Genomic DNA, 19,710 nt, shown 5'->3' with positions numbered 1-19,710 from the left:
AGGGGAAAACAAACAAGGAGATAACCAAACCAAACCAAACCTAAGACTAAAATGAACTACAAAAAAACCCAACACAGTCCAACTACAAAAACCAAACAGGGATAAACTAAACCAGACAAAACAATGTACTTACAAAACCAGGGGAAACAGAACTAAGGCTCAGGGAATCCAGGAATTGGTGGGGGAACAAAACTGGCAGACAGGAAGCTGGGGAATATTGACAAACAGGTCGGAGCAAACAGAGTCCAAGTGGGGGAAAACTAGAATGAGGAAAGCAGGACAGTCCAAGGGGCTGAAGCAGACAAGGGGTTCACAGAGCTTGGTGTGGAGAACAAAATCCAAGGGGGGAAACAGTCTGTGATGGTATGTGAGTCCATGATCCAGCAGGGAGTGAATGAAAGCACAGAGCTTAATTAGGTGGAGAACAGGTGAATAGAGTGAACTAATTACTGCAGCTGATGTGCATTACAGCAATCAGCAAAGTGGAGGCAGGTGAGCGAGACAAGGGAGGCAGACAGACAGACGCAGAGACCAACGGACACAAACAGAGGGAGCCAGAGGGACCAGACAAGGAGAGGGAGACAACAGGGAGAGAGATGACAGGATGAGTAACAGAAATACAAAAGAGACAGATGACAAAGACAGGAAGAAGAAGGGAGAAGGAAGAAAAGAGGAAGAAGGAGAAGGAAGGGCAGGAACTGGAACAGGGGTCATAACATATTTACAGTTTTAGACAGTTTTTCCTTTTCTTTTTACAGTCAAGATGTAAATGACGAGTTTTTTCAATTGGATTATATTATCTATAATAAAACAAAACAGGAAAAAATTGTGGAATAACAGGTTAAAAAGTAATTCGCCACTTGTCATTCCTTAATGTATGTACACTTTCTTTCAAATAACTCACTAAAATATCTGTAAAAGGTATTTTTGTTTATTTTAAAACAATAAATGTAGTGTAATTTTATGTCCAACACTGTAAAATACAATTTACTATTTGTAAAAATACAGATTTTCAATGTGGACATTGTGCAAATATTCAGTCAGGTTTTTTGGGGGGCAAGCATTTAAATGGATGCCTTTGTTTTCTGTGATTTTATTACAAGTTATTATTTGCAATTTAACAAAACATGGAAAAACTAAAAAAAAAATAGAGCAAACAGTTCAAATAATTTTTTGTACTATATATATATATATATATATATATATATATATATAAAATAACCTTTTAGCAAATATATGCATATAGCATGTTATCGTACAGAGGTGATTCAAAGTGCTTCACAAAGGTAAAAAATAAAGCATATACAGGATGCAAGACAAATTACAAAATAAATAAAACACGTATTTTCAAATAAATCAAAACACTAAGGCCCAATTCATTAAAGTGCATGCACATTTTATAGAGTAATTAAAACTGACTGACTATAACAGAAAAAAAGTAAGATACGGTATGCAATAAAATGGAAAACAGTCAATGAAAAAAGTGAATAACTTTTACATGGCAGTATAGTCCGTATAAGGAAATTATGAGACTGAATGAATAGAAAAAAGAAAAGAAAAAAACAGACCTGAAACAGACTTTTAACACACACTGATGTAAACAGACTGTGTTAAAGCGCATGACGGCAGCGAGGGAGCGCGCGTGCCTCATCCAGCATGTCCCATCCTCCCCCTCTTCCTCCCACAGCCGGTGTCTGCCTCCCGCTCCCCCCCCCCCCCCCCCACACACACACACACCTCCCTCTCTCTCTATCCCTCTCTCGACGGGATGGCTCAAATCAAATGCGGAAGTTTACACCCAGTAACGAAGTCGCCGCCAGGGCCACGATGAGAGTTGTCCTGACAGCGGAGCAGCAGCGAGCTGAAGGAGCGGCGCGTCAGTGACAGCGAGGCGGCGAGAGACCGCAGGAAAACACCAAAGCACCGCCGCCGCAGCCGCCGAACTGTACTTCAGACCCGCATATGGCTTCTCTGGGCAGCGCAGAGCGGCGGGCTTTCGCTCTGAAAATCAACAGGTAAGAGTCTCCGATCGGGATGTTTTGGATATGAGGTTTAGTTGAGGAGTTAATGCTGAACTCTTGGTACCTCCCCAGAGAAGAGGGAGGGGGAGCGCCCAGTCTTGACAGTCTGAGGGGATTCCACAGTGGAGCAGGCAGCCACATGTTGTGAATGTTAATGCTGCAGGTTGATTCACTCAGTCCGGGTTGGGGAAAAAGGGCAGCCTGGAGGATCATAAACAGCCAACTTTTCTTCAACTTTATCAGAAGTGCTCTTTAGAGTCATTACAGGGCGACTTCTGGTAACAATGACAGCCATGTGGTCAGCGGTGATTACAATAGTTTCTTGCTCTCTCCACAACCTTGAGATCTGAGCTTGCACACTAAGCTGACAGATGCATTTGATCACTGTCATTTCCTCCTCGTGGGGATGCTGATTCTAAATCTAGTGTTTCTAATACGATCACTTCCTGCAGCATGAAAGATCGGACCAGCAAATAGAGCTGCTAATAATGAGGAGGGATGTGGTCATAGTTCCTGCTGACCAGGTGTGGAGGAAGTATGCACATGGAAGTCTATTGTGTAGCACGCCTCCTCTGTAGCACATGTGGGTAAAGAAATATATACTCATGCTCACTATGATTAGCAGGGCAAACATTTAGAGCTTGTGTAGAGCTTTTCTTGTAATATTGGAGCAAGTCAAAGTGTAAATTTTTTTTGTCTTGATGTTGCAGAAGTGTAAGAGTGCTCTGGGGTTCATTTACATTTTGAAAGTGGATGAGAGCAGAGTAAGTGCAAAGATTAGTTTTGGTCACGTATTGGATGAAGTGGAGACCCGCACATGCTTTGTTATATTCAAAAAGCAGATTTTATTTCTTTCTTCTGCAGCCTTTGAAAGTTCTCTAACATTTGTAACTTTTCTGAAAATGCAGGAGTAGTATAATTTTTGAGGGAGTCTTACAAAATGTTTCTGAAAGTAGTCAAAGCATGGCTGCAACCAAAAACCATTTTCATTATTACTTTCTTGATTAATTGTGTTGTTTTTGAATTATCAGAGCATAGTGAGAAGTGCCAGTCGTAGTATTTGAATGTGTAATGTCTTCAAATTGTCCGAAACCCGGAGACATGCAATTTATACTTGGAGAAAACAGACAAAAGCAGTAATTATTAAAATGATTGATTTCCAATCAACTTTCTAATCAGTTTGTCTCTGAATTGTGCAAGCTCTATTAACTACAAGAAATGTGCCATACTATTGTTTTTAATAGCCAGGACAAACAGCTTCTTTGCTGTGCTATGCAGAGCTGAGCTCAGCTGCTGAGGGATGTGAGGGATCTTGGGCCACAGCCTGAATCCAGTGATGAGCCAGCAGAGAGGCAGGTTGAAAGCTGATGTGCTGTGGCAGGGCATGGTGCTGTGCAGATCCATAGTGTTAAACTCTGAGGAAACAGTATATTCACATTCACTGACAATTTGTTTTTAAGAAGTGTTGTTAGTTTCAGTGAGAAAATGTTTTTGGTATCCAGTATCACTTACATTTTATCTGGATTCACAGGCAACATTAAATTCATTTTGAATAACATGTAATCATCCGGCCCAATTAATTAGACACTTGATTACTAATTGTATCTTTGCCAATCATTTCAATGGCTTGGAGTTGCTTGAAAGTTGCTATTTTGATTGAGATGAAGTTTTCTGTTAGTATGAGAAGTACAGGCTGTGGCGGTGCAAGTGAAGGAGACAAAAATGAGACTTAAAAAAAACAACATTTATCACAGGAATATCATCCGCAGCTGATTTGCCAAAATCAATTCTTGGCTACATTCCAAAAAGCAAGTATGCGAACTAGAAGTTGGACAGAGGAGTTGTTTTGATGACAGGAAAATAATTTGCATGTGGAAGAAAATTACCCTAATGACTAGACAGCAAGTATTGAATGGTCTTCAGAATACAGGCAAACATGTTTCCTTCTTGATCAAGAGACAGCTTCATAACCAGAACGTCAGAAAACTTGACACAACGTGCAAAGTTCTTAAAGAATCTCAAAAGAAGCTGGTAGACTTATGGAACAGTGAAATGATGAAACAAAGGTCAGCCTTTTTTAAAATGATCAAAATTAAAAAGCGTGGAGAGAAACATGAATAGCTTGAGCTGAAGCATGTCACCTCGTCTGTCAAACATGCTCGTGGCTCTTTTATGACTTGCGCACATACAGCTGCCAGTGGAAGTGGAACACTGGCATTTATGAATGAATTTACTGCTGACAGAAACAAAAAGACTGCAGTGAAATATAGGAGCATTCTGTGTGCTCACATTCATCAAAAGTCATTGAAAAACATTTTAATTCAGGACAACAGCAACTTTTCAAAGAGTATATCTTTGGGAAGTTGGGCCAGTCATCTGACCTCAATCAGCTAAGTTACATTCCACTTTTTGAAGACCAGGGAAATTTCACAGAGACAACTTGTGACCTAAACTGTGGGCGCATTGGTCAGAAAATGCATTTTAATGTGAGATATCAAGAGGAACTAGCTGGAGAATTGTGGCAACAAATGGCAAACACAAGCATGCTGCATGGACAAAGAGGAACAGCGGTCACAAGTTGAAACACAATATGCAGACAATAGGAAGCTGGAAAACCTGATATTTTCTAAAACAATCCATGTCTGTAGAGAACTTTGCATTGTGCATTACTTACATCAGGGTGAAGCCAGTTTTGTTTAGCCACCCCCTAAATATTCTATATATTCTCCTCGTCCTTGATATTTCTGTCAGTGTGGAGTGTGAAGGAAATCCTACCAACTGAACACGCATTAGTTTCACTTCGCTTTTTGGTAGTAGCAGTTTTAAACCAGGAAATGTGTATTTCTTCATAAGCAGTGTTCAGCAGTGGTGAGTAGACTGGAGGTAACTGAACACTAAATATTAAGTCTAACATGATGTGACTTAAGAGCATATGGTAACAGGCGTGAGGACAGCTGTGGACATGGGGCCTCTGCCGTTCAATAGTCTTAAGTGGGGAGGGGATCAGGATTGTGTTTCATCTGATTTCCTCCGGGTTTTCGCTAATGACATCTGTTAACCCGCCTGTCTGTTGGTGGGCCATTGAGTTTTGAGGTGGTCAGGGTGTCGAGCAGACGCATAGCTTCCTCAGAACTTCAGATAAATGACTCACCCCTGTGGCTGAAGCATTTTGACTCAGCTAGAAGTTGTGTTTAAAAGGATTTTTAGTCACTTTTCGTTGCTTGGGGGCCGCCTGTCACCCTGGTCCTGCCAAATAGCGACTGTGTTTGTGCGTGCCTCCCTTTGACAGGAAGCTGAGTCGTGATGGTGCTGATAGCAGTAAGACCCATTAAGTCTGGAGACATATGATAGTATGAGACACACCGAGGGGGCATCCCTTCAGTCTGTTTTCCTTTTCTTGTCTTGTACACCACACTGCTTTCTGTTTTCCTGTGTTTCCTTAGATCAAGTAGGAAAAGACTTATTTTGAGGTTGAAGGAGCCATCCACATCTAGTGAGTTGACTTTATAATAATAATGATAATAGGGGTAATTGTATACTGCCTGCCTGAACATGTATGCCTGGTAGGGGTCGTGTCATGAGTAGGAGTATAAATTTGGCTATGTGGGGAGCCTGTTAATTAGAAATGTGGCTGTGAGAAGCAGTGATATTGCAGTTCTAGAGCCAGACTCAGTTTGAGGAATGCTTGGGCAATGATTACAGAAGTGCTGACAGGGAACACACCATATGCACACACAGCAAGCGCAGGCCCGCCATGTATGACATAATAAAATGAGGCCAACCTCTTCCTATAGGGATGGAACAATCAAAGGTTTGTATTCCAGAACCCACACTGAGATTTCATATTGTAGCTTGGGAGAGAGTCCAGAGACTTTTCAGAGATGACACAGCTTTCTACAGGTAGATAATTTAGGAAATCTCCCCCTGTAGCTTGATCTAATTTCATTATAATGCCTCAGGATCATGAAAGAGCTTAAAGTATTTAGTATTCAATTTAAATGTCCTTCCATAACTTGAAGTCCGACGTCGCCGACAGTTAAAGGGCATATTTGACATCTCATAAATACATTTTAAAATCTGCTTTAGGAAAAGTTATTTCATTTTGATGAATGATTAAACATTTTCTACTGCTGTCCGTTTTCTGTGTCTTTAAATAAAATATAGTTCCTTTTTCTTATGAAAAATGATCTAATGTGTGACGGTCAACATGAGATCAGAGATTATGGTTATATAATGACCACTGATCTCTGATTGGAATCATGTATTGCAGTGTGTTACACCTAGTAACAATAATCACCTGGTCATTATTTTTTTTGTCAGTTTATTGTCTTGATAACGTATGAATTAGCCAACTATAAATCCAAAAATATCTTAGCCGATTAATGATTAATTAGTCTACTAATTGCAGCATTTGATGTGCATGTTATGATTCATGATGCATTTTCAGCTGCTGTACTAACAAACAATAGGATAATAGAGCCAGGACATGTGCTGAGTCGTGATGCGTCCTAACATTGCACCTAATCTGTCAACGGGTCTGATTTATAACTGCCGCTGGCTGTCATCAGTAATTCTGGCTTGATGTCGACTCCCTGGGAGCAGCTGTTTTAATAGAGCCATCCTCATCAGTGATAATTACGTATTCTAATCATACCTCGTGAAAACTAGTAATTATCGTCATCAGGTTTTGTGTTTAGTTAGGGGAATGCTTTCTTAATAGAAATTCAATTGTTATGTCCCAAACATGGAACATTTATTAACATTTTGACATATTGTGATTGATTTTTCTGTGGTTTCGCCTCATTTCAAGGGCTAAAAATCTGTTCTACAGTGGCAGTATGCTTACATTTATACAAACAGTCAGGTTGGTGAAAATAAGGTTACATAATTAGAAAATGTTTCCCATGCACTGTGGTAACCTGGATACTGTAAAACTATACAAGCTGCATGTATTATTCTGCGCCTGACCTGATTGTGAAACCGTGGATTCTTTTCAAGCTGGCACACTTTTGGCATTCTTTCAGCCATCTTCATATCTCACTATATTTCATCTTCATGTGCATTATTATGTGCTTACAATCTCAAAATGCAATGTACTGCATTTCATAGATGTGAAATGTAGTGGTGAGGGCTGTTCCTGCATAGAGCAGTTTTTGACACCTGCAAAAAAGTCATCAGTGCCAAAATGATAAGAATTACGAATAAAAACACATATATGTATTTTTTCTTAATGGTTTTGTTAAGTGGGGTTTAATTTACTCAAGCATAATAGATATTTTTATTTTGCCAATGGTCAGAAATAGCAGTAAAGTGCATGAATTGTTAAATAACATAACATAGACTCATTGACTTCACTGTCAGCAAACTGATCATGCTAACTGCCTGCATATTCACACCCAAAGACCTGTTCTGAACCAGAAAAAACAAACTATGGCTCAAAACTTAACAGCTGTTAGAGATGATGCTCAATGATGATGAAAGATAACTGTCTGAAATCTCTATTTACTGCCCACTGTTGAGTATACCGATGTAAATCTATTATATTGGGAGTAATGATTGATTGATTTTGGACATAGACCTTGAATGTCATTTGAATAGTATAGTTCTTAAGATGCTTGGGCATCTCTTATGTATGTTTCTGTTGAGTTGCACCATTAAGTGATTTGCTGATGTTGAATTTGTTTACTTTAGGATTCATACGTTGTCATCACATTGAAAGGCCAGTGGTGAAGCATGCGCATCTTGAAGAATGCCGCCGTGGTTTTTCTCAGAGATCTCTGAGCTAAAGTTCTGTGTCCTGGTGAGGCCCGAAAACCTCAGAAGCTGCTTTCAAGACCAAAGTGGTCAGCTTTAGTAGCAGTTGTTCTGACAGCAGGGTCAGTCCTAGTTAAAGAAAGGCAGTGCTTTGAACTCTCTCTGTTCTAACTTTCTTGACTTTCATTTACCACTGCTCAGGAACTTTGTATTCAGCCAGCTAAAAGCCCTGCAAATATTTGACCCTCTGAAGTGTTGCCTTTGGGTTGATCCTTGACAAGATTCATGACTTTTCCAGTCCTTGTGTCTTTGTGGTTTCCATAAAAAGCAACAATCAAGACAACAAGTTCTGCTAGGCTTATAGCACAAGCTGCTTTTGGTATTATTTAGCCTAAATGACCAAAATCCAAATCTCTGTTTTGGTTCTCCCTGACAGGAGTGGCTTTGGTTTTATGTAACAAAGGATGCCAAGGCACACAGGCCTGCTGAAGAGAGAGACAGATGCTGTCTGCTGTGACAAGCTGTTTGTCTACTAGTGGTAAAATAATGCCTACTTGGCTCTGCAGGCAAGAGCTGATTACTGTTTTACTTGCCCAGCTTTTTATAGACAAGACCTTAATGCAAGTTTGCAATCCGACGTGCACATGTGTGTGAGAATGAATGCATGTACAAACTATACTTTACCTACATTATATGTTATGTGATATTATGGGTTGCATGAGCTTTGTCTCTCAAGTGGTAGTGGAAGATATAGAGGGAGGGCACATGTTAGTGACAGAGTGGTTAAGGGCTGTGCACAGGGTAGGGCACATCTTTTTAGAGTCTTGTTATGAGAAAGTTTTACAGGGTTTTAATTGTCTAGGGTACAAACTCAATACACCCACCAGACAATGTGTTCCAGGGCAAAAAAGACTTTTGCTTAGATGTTTTGGGATGGTTTTTTTTTTGCACTACCCTAGGCCTATTTCTTGTGTAAAGGCTTGTTAAAGCAGCAGTTTATAACACTGAATTCATGGAAATCTCAACAGTAGCCCATTCTCATTTCAAAGTGTAAACAGTTTGACCAAAGAGGAGACATGTGACGCTGGAGCCATGAATCTGTTTTTATCAATCACTCCACAGATACCTGGAGGGGTGGGGTTGTGAGGAACGTCATACTTTGGGTTGACTTCAAGCTTTCTGAAGCTTTAGTTTCTTACCCAACGGACCCTTTAAGCTCCACTGGCTTATGTTATTTGAAACATTGCATTAAAAGAGGAGTAACTCAGCACGCTCCCTTTAGATTAGTCTAAGAAGTGGGTGTGTGAAGAGACTTCAGTTTGTTGATGTGCACAACCACTGCCCACTGTGCTATTGTGAAAGGAACAAGCATACTGTGCTACAGCAGTATTTGAATGTGGTTGTACTGTACAGCCATCAGGTGTTAGTGTTTGTATGATATGTGTGGGCACTATTGTTAGACTGTGGCTGCATTCTGAATTATATAAGTTTTAAAAGGTATTTTAGACTGTGTAGTTTACAGGTGACTTTTGTACAAGTGAGAATTGCGCAACAATCATTGTTGCTGGTGATAAAACACTTTAAGTTGATAATATGGTCAGATATACCCTGTGACTGTCTGGGAGCTTTGTGGGGAATCAGGATGAATACATAATCTGTTAAATGCCTCATGTGATCCTTTTTTCGTGACATTTGTTGCAACCTATTTTTTAATATAGACCCTTGCGCTATTTTTGAGCTTTAGTTGTTTCATATTTTGCAGAAGCACTTTTTTTCTAACCCTCTTCTTGATTTTTTTGAAATGACTGTAGAGTATGTTTTTAATGAAAACGGTGCTGCAGTGGCACTGGACTTTACTCTTTGTGTAAATTTGTATGCTCTTCTTCCACCCATGCCATGACCTTCCCTGCACTCAACTGTTTTATTGACTCAGCATGCTATTTGATTGATGGGGGGAGGAGAAAGTATTATAAACAGCATGACTGAAGTAGGTTGTGGTCAAGTTGAATAAAGCGTGCAAGTTGCAAGGAGCACGTGCACAGAAATAAAACATGTCAGCTCTTTTTGGCTTTTGAACAGTGCACTCCCATGATGATTTTAGATATTTGCATGACGCTGTGTTACAGACTTTACATGCTTCATGACTGCAGCTTCAGCAGCTTTGACATACAGGCATTCCTTCACTGCGCTGTTGTTTATCGTTTTGTGGTGATAATTAATGACGGGGATGTCGTAACAATGGCTACGGGGACTTAATGAACCCATGAGATTGACCACAAGGGAAACAATCAGGAATGTGACCCATTTGCTTAAGTCTTTGCCCTCTAATTCTTCCTTGTGCAGCAAACTGTGTCCGACACTTGGACATGCAGCAACACATAGGAAATTGACAGTTTGCACACACAAACACATGATTATACACACAAAACTGTCCATTTCTCATTAAACTGAAGAGAACAAAGCATTAGTTGTGCAGAATTTGGTAGTGCTCCAATGATATGGTAGATTAATTACAAAGAAATAGACATTGCATCAGCTCGGAGTTGCACGGAGATGGAATGTGTTCAACAAACTAGGGCACTGTCTCTGTTCATGTCTGTTCTCTCATCTTTTTTGGAGAAAGCTACAGGCAAGTACACACAGTCGCACACACAAGCACCCTCCACCCAACATATTTGAATAGTATTCTGTTCCTATGTCATGTTGATTTCCTGCTTGTTCTAACCCTTAAATCAGGGCACCATATTTACTCCCCTGACTGTATGGTTGCCAGCATGACAAAGCCTTTACACAACCAGCAGAGATGTGCTTCTGTTGAAAGCGAACAAAGCTCTGAATAGAATCACCGTGGCTGACCAATTTGAACTAATGTGAGCTGGAACAATGGTTGAATTGGTGTTGCATCTATTATTAAGAGACACTGTATGCATGCTGGTGGAATTATACAGATGTTATCGATTTACACAAGGTTCTAGATATATTTTTTCTATATATTTAGCGGGCAAATATCATATGCTGGCTTAGGAACTATTATTCTGTGCCTTCGAAACACAAAACCCAATGAATCTGTGTTCTATATGTTTTCTTTCAGGCACTCTTCTGCAGAGATCAGACGGCACTTTAGTGGGAACTATGGCTTTCATCACAGCCGAACCAACTCCAATGCTTCGGCCTCAGTGTGCCTCACTGTGGTGAGTTTCCTTCTTAAAAACAATATTTTCTTTTCAGCGGGAAATTGTCACATTATCTAAATTTGTGCCTTTGATTTATTGAGCTAACACATGCCACTAGCTGCAGGTTTCAGAACACATTTTGTATTTGATATTGTTCTTTCTTCATGTTTATAGTTACTTAGCCGATTATGTGAAATGTTAAGTCCGTTTAAGCAGATGAACGGACTAAAACTTAATAATGTCGCTTCACTTGAACTCGTGATGTTGAGGGGGAAAAGTCATATTGTGGCCATAAGGTCAGCACAGTGGTTTCCTCTAATGCAGCACTCACATAGCTTTAGGCTTTGTGCTTAGAACACTAAAGGGTTATAAGTATATCATCTTCACATCCTCTTTACTGTCATCAGTCCTAAAAATGTCTGACTCAGTGCAGTTTATACTTTAAAGCATAACAATTCTGATACAACATCAGTTACTGCTTTTGCAAAGATGACAGTCTGCATTTCTGGTTTTTGTTGAGTTTTTTTTAAAGAAGAAATTTTGTTTGACTTACAAGAAACATGAACAATGCCAGTGATTAATGTGCTTCTGTTTTTGGCTTAGCATGATTTGGAAAAACTAGTGTCCTTTAGTTTCTGCAGGGGATTGAAAAACATTATGACAGGTTGTTTTCTTCTTCAGTTGAAGCCCTGTAGACAGTTAGTGATTCCTGCTCTCTCAAGCAAGCAGACAGAATGATGCACGGTAATCCTTTACAGGGATTTGTTCCTACTACACTCTTCGTCTCTCTGTGGTACCCTCTGAACCTCTGTCTCTGCCTCCCAGCTTTATATATTCTGCCTTTCAGTCTTCCTGCTTTTTTTTCTATTTCTGTCTTTCCCTCGCATTTCTTTCTCTGCCGCCCTACATTTCTCTCGTTTAAAGTTTCTAAAGCTCTTAGGTGTCTTAAGTCTCCTGACATATCTGTGTGTATGAGCGACTGAGCGGAAGCCCTTTGATAGTTTCTCAGAGATGATCCTTGAGCTTGTCAGCTGACAGGGTTTGAGGAGCAGTACTTGGACCTTCCATCCCACCTCGGGCTTGTGGCATGCAACCTTGTTAATCTCTAACCTGCTTGGGAAATGGGTCATTGCCTTGGCTACTGACAGGCACTGGATGGGGCCTGCTTACCTTGCAGCTTACGCTGGCAAATCTTTAATATGTCTGGATTTGGGATGCGGGAGAGGGGTTTTAATACCATAATCTCTGGGATGATAGTTTCCCATTATTCAGCAGTCGTGTCTAGCACGGGGATGAGGGAGGGATGTTTGTTGAGAGGCGGGTGGTATGTTTGTTGTTGCAGTTGTGTCGTAGATTGCCATGCTGACTGTCAGTGTTCTCCCTCTCGCTCAGTGTTGTTGTTGTAGGTTTGGTGCATAAATTGAGATTATAAGGAAAAGCTGCATGTGTTTTTGTGCATGTGAGCAGCGCCACTGTGTGTGTGCAGAAGCAACATGCACGTGTGTGTGTTTCTTCAGTTTCTGTTCCAGTCTGTTGAAACACCAGTTGATGGAGGGACGCCTTGTTGATGTCACTTCCTTTAATGTCTTGTGGTTTCCCCCTTTCAGCTGTAAACTGCAAAGCTTGAAACCGCATTCAAAATATTTAGTCCACTCAAACAATCCTGCTTAACTTAATCTGAGTTTCCCACCTCTTCCACTTTTGGTAATGCTAATTGTTTCTGATCAGCTCTACTGGAGTTCTTAGCTTCTAGGAATATGAGGAGCGTTTCAAAGAGGATCTGTGCACTGTGTCGTGGCTTAGTTTCAACCAAAAGCAGTCCGCCTCAGTAGGTGCACACTGTAAGTTCCTATATCCGGAGTGCGCCATTTTGTACACTTCCTTTTTATGCTGCAGTGTTTCAATTTTCAGCGGGGTGAGTCTACAATATCTCTTTGCACACAGGAATCATTGAATGAAACATTTAACAGTGAGATTATTTGTATGCTTAAATATCATGATTGAAGTTAAATGCGGTTGTATTTTTGTTAGAACTTGTTTTGTCAGGAGCATTTTTGATGCCGGTTTTGCTTGCTTCTCATTTTTACCATTTTACATTGAGAACAGTGGTGTTGGTGGATTCATATTTTTTTTAAATTGCAAAATTTGACTGAAAACAGCATCTAGCAGTAATTGAGACATGATGTCTTGCCTTTTCAAAAGGTTGTTTTATTTTATAATAGATGGGAATGTCTGCACCGAGTTTCATTGCTTGTATGTTTTTCAGCACAACCTGCTTTTAAAAATAGTTTCCATTGTCATAAATTGTTGTGCAAAGTTATATTCTTTCTAATCACCAATAAGAACGATGGTAAAAAGTCTAGGCTGTTGATTCGGCAAGGAGTGTCTTGGTTGCCCCTCTGATGACTCCACACAGCAGCAGACGCTGATCAGAGGCATGCATAGATTTGCATTCATTTGTTTTTGTTAGCCTCCATACTAAACAAGAAAAAGAGGCCATGCTACCATGAGTGTTTGAACTTTGAGGCAGAGACATAGAAATGCACACAGCATATGGTGGAGGTTCACGCCTCCACTGTACAAAAGAGGATTTGGCCTGTTGGTTAAAATAATGATGATGTAGTTGTTTCTTCTGGTTTCCTGTGCGCAGTATCATTTGCTCCTAATGTTGCTTGCTAACTGTTAACTCTAAACAATGGTAGTGGTAAAGTTTTCTCTTCAGTGCTTTGCAGAGGAAAAATATCCCTTTGGGTGGGTCGATGTGCAAAAACATGTCTGAGGGCAAATGGAATTTGCTCTGCTGCTAAAAGCTGAGTACAGCAATGACTCATGTTGTTGCTGCAGTTATCTCTACCTCTTCTGCTCCTCTGTGTGCACATGTCTGTTTTATGTGTGTGTGCCGGTGGCTGATTAAGCTTTGTATTTTTTTTTTGTGTGTGTCCTTTCTCTCACATTCACTCTACAGCAGCCCACCTTTTTGTGTACCTGTGTAGGACAGTTTGCATGACTAACAGCTGAAATATTCTTCTAAAGAATATTCAAAAAGTTTTAGTGCTAAAGCAGATTCATTCTCTTAATTCTCTGCACTGTTTATGTTGGAAAATATAGTCAGGATAGTTTCCTTATTATTATTTATGACAAGTTTCAGTATGACACAGCTGCAGACTGTTTGCCCAGTTTGCTGCCACTTTTCATAGGTACACCTGCTCCATGCAGGTTCCTCTTTTACTGCTGCAACCAGGCAGGCACCACAAAAGGGATGTGTGCTATCTCATCAGTTGTGCTTTTTTCTCCCTCTTGGAGCACTTTCTAAGGGATGGAATAGATGAAAGGCTCATCTATTCCACCCCTTTGAGCTCAAGTGTGGATTTGTTACAATGTATGCAGGTGATACCTGTATGTACTGCTTTAGAGATAAACATAGGAAAATCTCATCCCATTTGTACTGTACATTAAAATGATTACAGCTTTGCCGTTGATCTGCTAAAGCAGAGTGTGGGATGTTAGAGTTTCTGGCTAAAAATAGGATCGCAGAAAAAAAACACCCCACCGTCTGCTGAAGGCCAGTTTGTTCCAGTTTCTATTTATGTCTGTGCCTGTATCTTTTGTTCCTAGACAGGTATGAGCTATTAGAAAATTGTCATGATTCAACATGTTTGGTTCCACCTCCCTTTTTGCTAAGTTCCTCTCTATGTAAAATGTATTTGACCAAGGACTGTACAAACTCACTGTACAAATTAGAAGCTCTTCATAGATTATTACTCTATTCTTTCCTTGCTCTTTCATCAGTGTTTACTTTTCTTTTGTTTGTGTCGCTCTAACTGTAAGTCTCAGACAATTCTGAGGCTAAATCTAGGCTTTCAAATAAGTCATAGCTCCACATGAAGATTACTGTTACTGCTTTAGTACTGAATTTGGATATTTAATTGTACTGTTTGGTGCCAAGTGTTCTAGTACTTACCTGTTTTTCTCCCCCAATCTTAATGGTCCTTCCATCACTCTTTGATTCTTCAGCCTCAGGCGTATGACGCTGTGGAGCCGTTGGACCTGGAGGAGTTCCTGATGTCACAGTTAAGAAGTGGAGACTTATCCCTGATGCAAGAACTTGGAGACTTTCCCGATGATGACCTGAAGGTGGAGCAGGTGGAGAAGGAGTGTCGGACCATTCGACACTCTGTCCCAGAGGATGGGTGAGTTACAGGCCGGCAACCATTAAACAACAGAAGGCATAAATGCTGTTTACAAGCAAAAAAAAAAATTTAAATTGACTAATGGGGCAAAACTGGACAGTGCAAAAGAATCAACAAACATATTTGATCTAAAAACTATAAGTTGCAAAGTATTTTAACAGATCAGCAGAAATCAAAAAAATCTTAATTGGAATAAAGATATAAATGTGACAAGGGAGGCTGTTTTTCATTGAGTGTAACTATCCAACAATACAAGCAGCAAAGTTAGAAAGTTGTAGGGATTCAGAGAATGTAGAAAACACCATGCAGTTTTCGACATAATGATTTAGCTTGAACGCCTTTTTTCTTCGCAAATCTGCTCTGTCACTGTGTGTTATCTTAGCTTTTTCAGAGCATTCTTTTGTCCCACACAGTGACCATGAAGTACAGATTAAGAGAGGAGAAGAATTTAAAATTTTCACTTGTCTCTGAACGTCTAAATACATGTCTGCATATGTGTAATTCTCCTTGTCCTCATCTCTCACTTTGTAGAGCGGAGTTGGATCCACATGTTAGAGACTGCGTAAAGAGTTACACTCAGCCGTGGCTTGTGGTCTCGAGAAGGTAAACTCGTGGAATCTGCTCTCTAACACATTGTAGTGTTCACTCTATTTCCAACTCACATAGACTACGCACGTACACTGTGACTGTGTTGCATAAGACTTTCTGTTTGTGTTGTTATCTCACCTGATTAGAAGTGTAGAGGTGTTTCACTTGTAACCGTGCATATCTTCTCTGTGGCATTGTGTGTATTTTGATCTTTGACTTGTGTATTTTTGTGTGTTTGTGTGAAGGTGCCAGGGGGATGGCTGGAGTGCATATTCAGAACGAGCAGGCCTCCACAAACTTCTTCGGAAACAGACCTTTGAGTCTGATGTGCAGCCAGAAAACCAAGAGAAACCAGTACGAAACAAACACACACACAGCAACCATGTATTAATGTTCAGTTTTAGTTTCTCTTAGCAACCTTTCTTTCCAAACCTGTATTTCTTAAGAAGACGCTGAGAACATTAATAAGGTTGCGTCATCCGTGTTTTTCTTAGCCTGTGTCTTGGGCAACAATGTTACTCAGTGAAGCCATGTTTATAAAGCCTCTTTCAGAGTCAGTCGTGTGCGGTGTTGTGTGCTGTCTGCTGCCACAATTCTCCACTTATTTACTTCTCCAGTCAGTTTCGTGCTGTGTGATTCTTTAGGCCTTTCTTGTCATTGCCATTGATGCCAGTCTGTGCATCAACGCTGTTTTATGAGATCTGGTTTTGTGTAATATGCTTGTTGTTGTCATTAAAACAGGGTTGTGGCTTGGTGTCTTGGTTGTGACCCTTTGAAGTGAAAACCAAGTAATGAAAATATTGTAGTGATACAGTTTAGTATAGAAGAGTCTAAATTAAAAGGAATTGTTTGGTTGTTTATTAGATTCAGTCTTAGGTGAAGTCAGTCAGTGGATTATCCTAACTTTGCATATTTACTGAAAAACTCAGCAGAAAAGCAGAAAAATTGATTAGCTGCATCCAATGTTGAATGCCTACTAGATATATGTTTTGTTTGTTTAATTTGCACACAAACAGAAATGTGTAAGTGTCCCATACATCTACAACTTGTAGCTGCATGTTGCAAACGTTACACAATAGCTCTTCTTGCGTGTCGCACCTCTTTCCTTATCAAATAAATCAAAGAATGCCTTTTAAACCTAACCATTAGAGGGAACAATGCATAACATATTAGTAAGTGACATTCACAGATGTCGGGAGGTGGATTTTTGAAAGACAGGCTAGTTGTTTCCCCCTGCTTTCAGTCCTTATGCTATGCTATGCTAAGCTAAGCTTGTCACCTCCTTGCTCTGTGCCAATTCTTCACACTTGAACATGAAAAATGTGCTGATGCTCTTTCCTAAACCCTGGCAAGAAAAAAAAAGTACATTTCCCAGAATAGTTAACTGTGTTTCTTAATGAAAACTACAAGAAAAAACTACTCTCCAGCTTTGTCCTTGACTGCCAATGTGTTGTGCCTAGTGTCTTTTGTGTGGGGAAGGCATTTTAGTGAGAGCAGTATGGTGGTCCATACTGATCAAGGCCTGAGAGAGACGATAACACTGAGTGAGAAAAGTGAGTGGCTGGGAGACTGGGGTAGGCGTGCTTTAATAGTGAACACAACAGTGTGTTGTTATTCCCATCACTCTTTCCACTGTGGCAGTGGCACTTTCAAGTTTAGTTATCCTGGCTTGTACAGAACTAAACCAGAATATTATACACACACAAGCTTTTATCACCTCTGTGTGTTTAATGAGATAGTCACAAAGATGCTCGATATATGGCAATCTATATTTTTTGAATAAACAATATCTGTGTGATGATTTTGTCCTTACTTTCAGTATGGATCCCTGCCTCAGTCCTCTTCTGACATTTTTTCGAGCCAAGTTCCCATCCTCTCTCGCTACCCTCTCTCTCTCTCTCGCTTCTTAGTCCTATAGTGGCTAAATCCCCAGCTCCCAGAATCAGGCAGTCCCAGGCAGCTTCTCTCACCACCAGCCAGCCTCACCCCCCCTCTCCTGTTGCCCCTTCCTTGCCAGTTCTGGTTAATCACCCAAACCAAAAGACCATTATTACCGCTGCGGGCTTCCCATGATCTATGTGCCAAAGAGAGAGTGACAGAGAGGCAGAGAACAGCACTATTGTCCTTCAGCACTTAATAGGACTCTTCTGTGGTCCAATCTGCTTGTATAGCCTTGGGATCATCGTTGTGATGGTCTCTTGGAGCCTCAGCTGGGTGAAGCTTCACCAGGGTGGAAGTTCGGTCAGTTCTAGCCTGTAGTGTGGGAGCTGGGATGTGAGATGGATGGATGATGGGACTGAAAGAGACAAGGAGAGATGGTGGCATGAGGGACTGTTCAAATCATAATGCAGCATGAAAGCAGTGAGGTTATGCCCTGCCCTGAAGCTGAGTCTGAGTAATTCCATATGGCACATGTGCCAGACTAATCTCCTACTGATGCATTTTTACAACTGATCAACTAACAAAGTAGATGCAGATTGTTTTCTGTTAATCGGCTCACAAATTAGTCAGCTACTTGTTTCAACTCAAATGGTAAAATCTGATTTGCTGATTCCCAGAAGTCTCAAAGTCATCAGATTTTAAAGCCAAGATGTGTTTACATCAGGGTTTAGGTTTAGGTGGGGGAGGTTCCTGGTAAAATATTCAGACTAAAACAGCAGAAAGTGGGGTTGACAAAGGCCACAGGCCAACAGAGATATTTTTAATTATGTACAATGAAAGACATGCTCAGTGCATTTCTGATGCTTGCTGTTCAGGCCTTACTCCGGGGCTTCTGTGTGCACTTCCATTTCACAAGTTAATTAGTTAAATGTATGTAGTGCTATGCTGCTGCTTAGTGCTCGTTTTTGTACAGCACACCATTGGATGTCAAAAACATGCAGCATCTAGCAAGCTTGCTTACCAGGACAATTGTAGCTCTGGGTCAGCAGCTCAGGGTAGTCCTCTCTACTGTTTTCATTTTTGTCCAAAAAGCCATCATCCTGCTGGGATATCTCTGATTACAGAACTTGATGAGCTAAGGTATTATCTGTCAGTATCACCAGGGACACGTAACTCATACCCCATTACTGTATGTCAAAATCCAATATCCTGATTTGCTGAATAACTGTAAAAATGAAGTAAAAAGCTGCTTATTCATAACAAATATACTAATAACAAAAAAAGAAATTAAAAGGAAAGTATATATGTCTGTTTAAGATTGGTTGTACAAGCACCTGCTGTGTCATACAGTGAACATGAACATATGCTGTGTTTTCTACACTGAGTAAGCCTCATTCAGAAAAAAATCACAAGGGACTGTCATTGTCTCCAGGCCAAAACAGAGACTGTCTAGACTGCCTAAATGCCTGTTAGCTGTTTGTTGTGTCTGTTGACAACATAGCTGTGGAGGCTGCATTTTTAATGTAACGTATGTTGTTGATGTTTGATAAAATACTGTTCAACTACATGGATAACATTCTGTTGTTAAAAAATACTAATTTTGTGAATTATTTGTGTGGATGTCTCTGTTTTCCATTTACGGAAACTTCATTTGATGATCTTGTTTAAGCTGTGGGGGAAGAAGCTTAGACCTTTGCTAACACATTTCCCTCCACCCCTCTTAGTAACTTCCCTCTGCATATTCAGCCTTAATACCTTTTAGTTTGCTCATCCTTTGTTGTTATTCTGGTTTAATGTCTTTTTAGTCCTCTCACTCTGTTCTCTTTGTATTTCCCTACCCCCAACCGGGACACCACCCTAACCCCTGTCTTTCTGTCTTTGCCCCAGGTCAAGTCTCCAACTCTAACTACGCTGACTGATGACTCTGGCCGCACGTTGACCTCCTCTGACTTCAACTTGCGGTGTTTGACCCCGGACCAGAGGGTGGAGGGTCTGCTGGCCTTCAGCAGCCCTGAAGAGCTGGACCGCTTTAACCAGGAGTCACGGCAGGGAAACAGACACCCTGAACTGTTTGCTCTTTACCCACCAGCTGACGAGGTGAGA

At 40.5% G+C, this 19,710-nt stretch overlaps 1 protein-coding gene across 1 annotated transcript in view; it reads left to right on the top strand.

The window, feature by feature from the left end:
- Positions 1-1,733: 1,733 nt before the first annotated feature.
- The window catches only part of dock8 (dedicator of cytokinesis 8), a 53,805-nt gene continuing 35,828 nt past the window's right edge, over positions 1,734-19,710 (top strand). Inside the window, 6 exon segments of the mRNA XM_022199980.2 lie at positions 1,734-2,015; positions 10,867-10,966; positions 14,963-15,138; positions 15,670-15,741; positions 15,972-16,080; positions 19,495-19,704. Coding sequence (XP_022055672.2) covers positions 1,963-2,015; positions 10,867-10,966; positions 14,963-15,138; positions 15,670-15,741; positions 15,972-16,080; positions 19,495-19,704 — 720 coding nt within the window. The 5' untranslated portion in view covers positions 1,734-1,962.

This window comes from Acanthochromis polyacanthus, chromosome 7 (assembly GCF_021347895.1).
Source record: "Acanthochromis polyacanthus isolate Apoly-LR-REF ecotype Palm Island chromosome 7, KAUST_Apoly_ChrSc, whole genome shotgun sequence".
NCBI lineage: Eukaryota > Metazoa > Chordata > Actinopteri > Pomacentridae > Acanthochromis > Acanthochromis polyacanthus.
The sequence above is the reverse complement of the archived record's forward strand: the minus strand, read 5'-3'. Positions and strand labels throughout refer to the sequence as shown.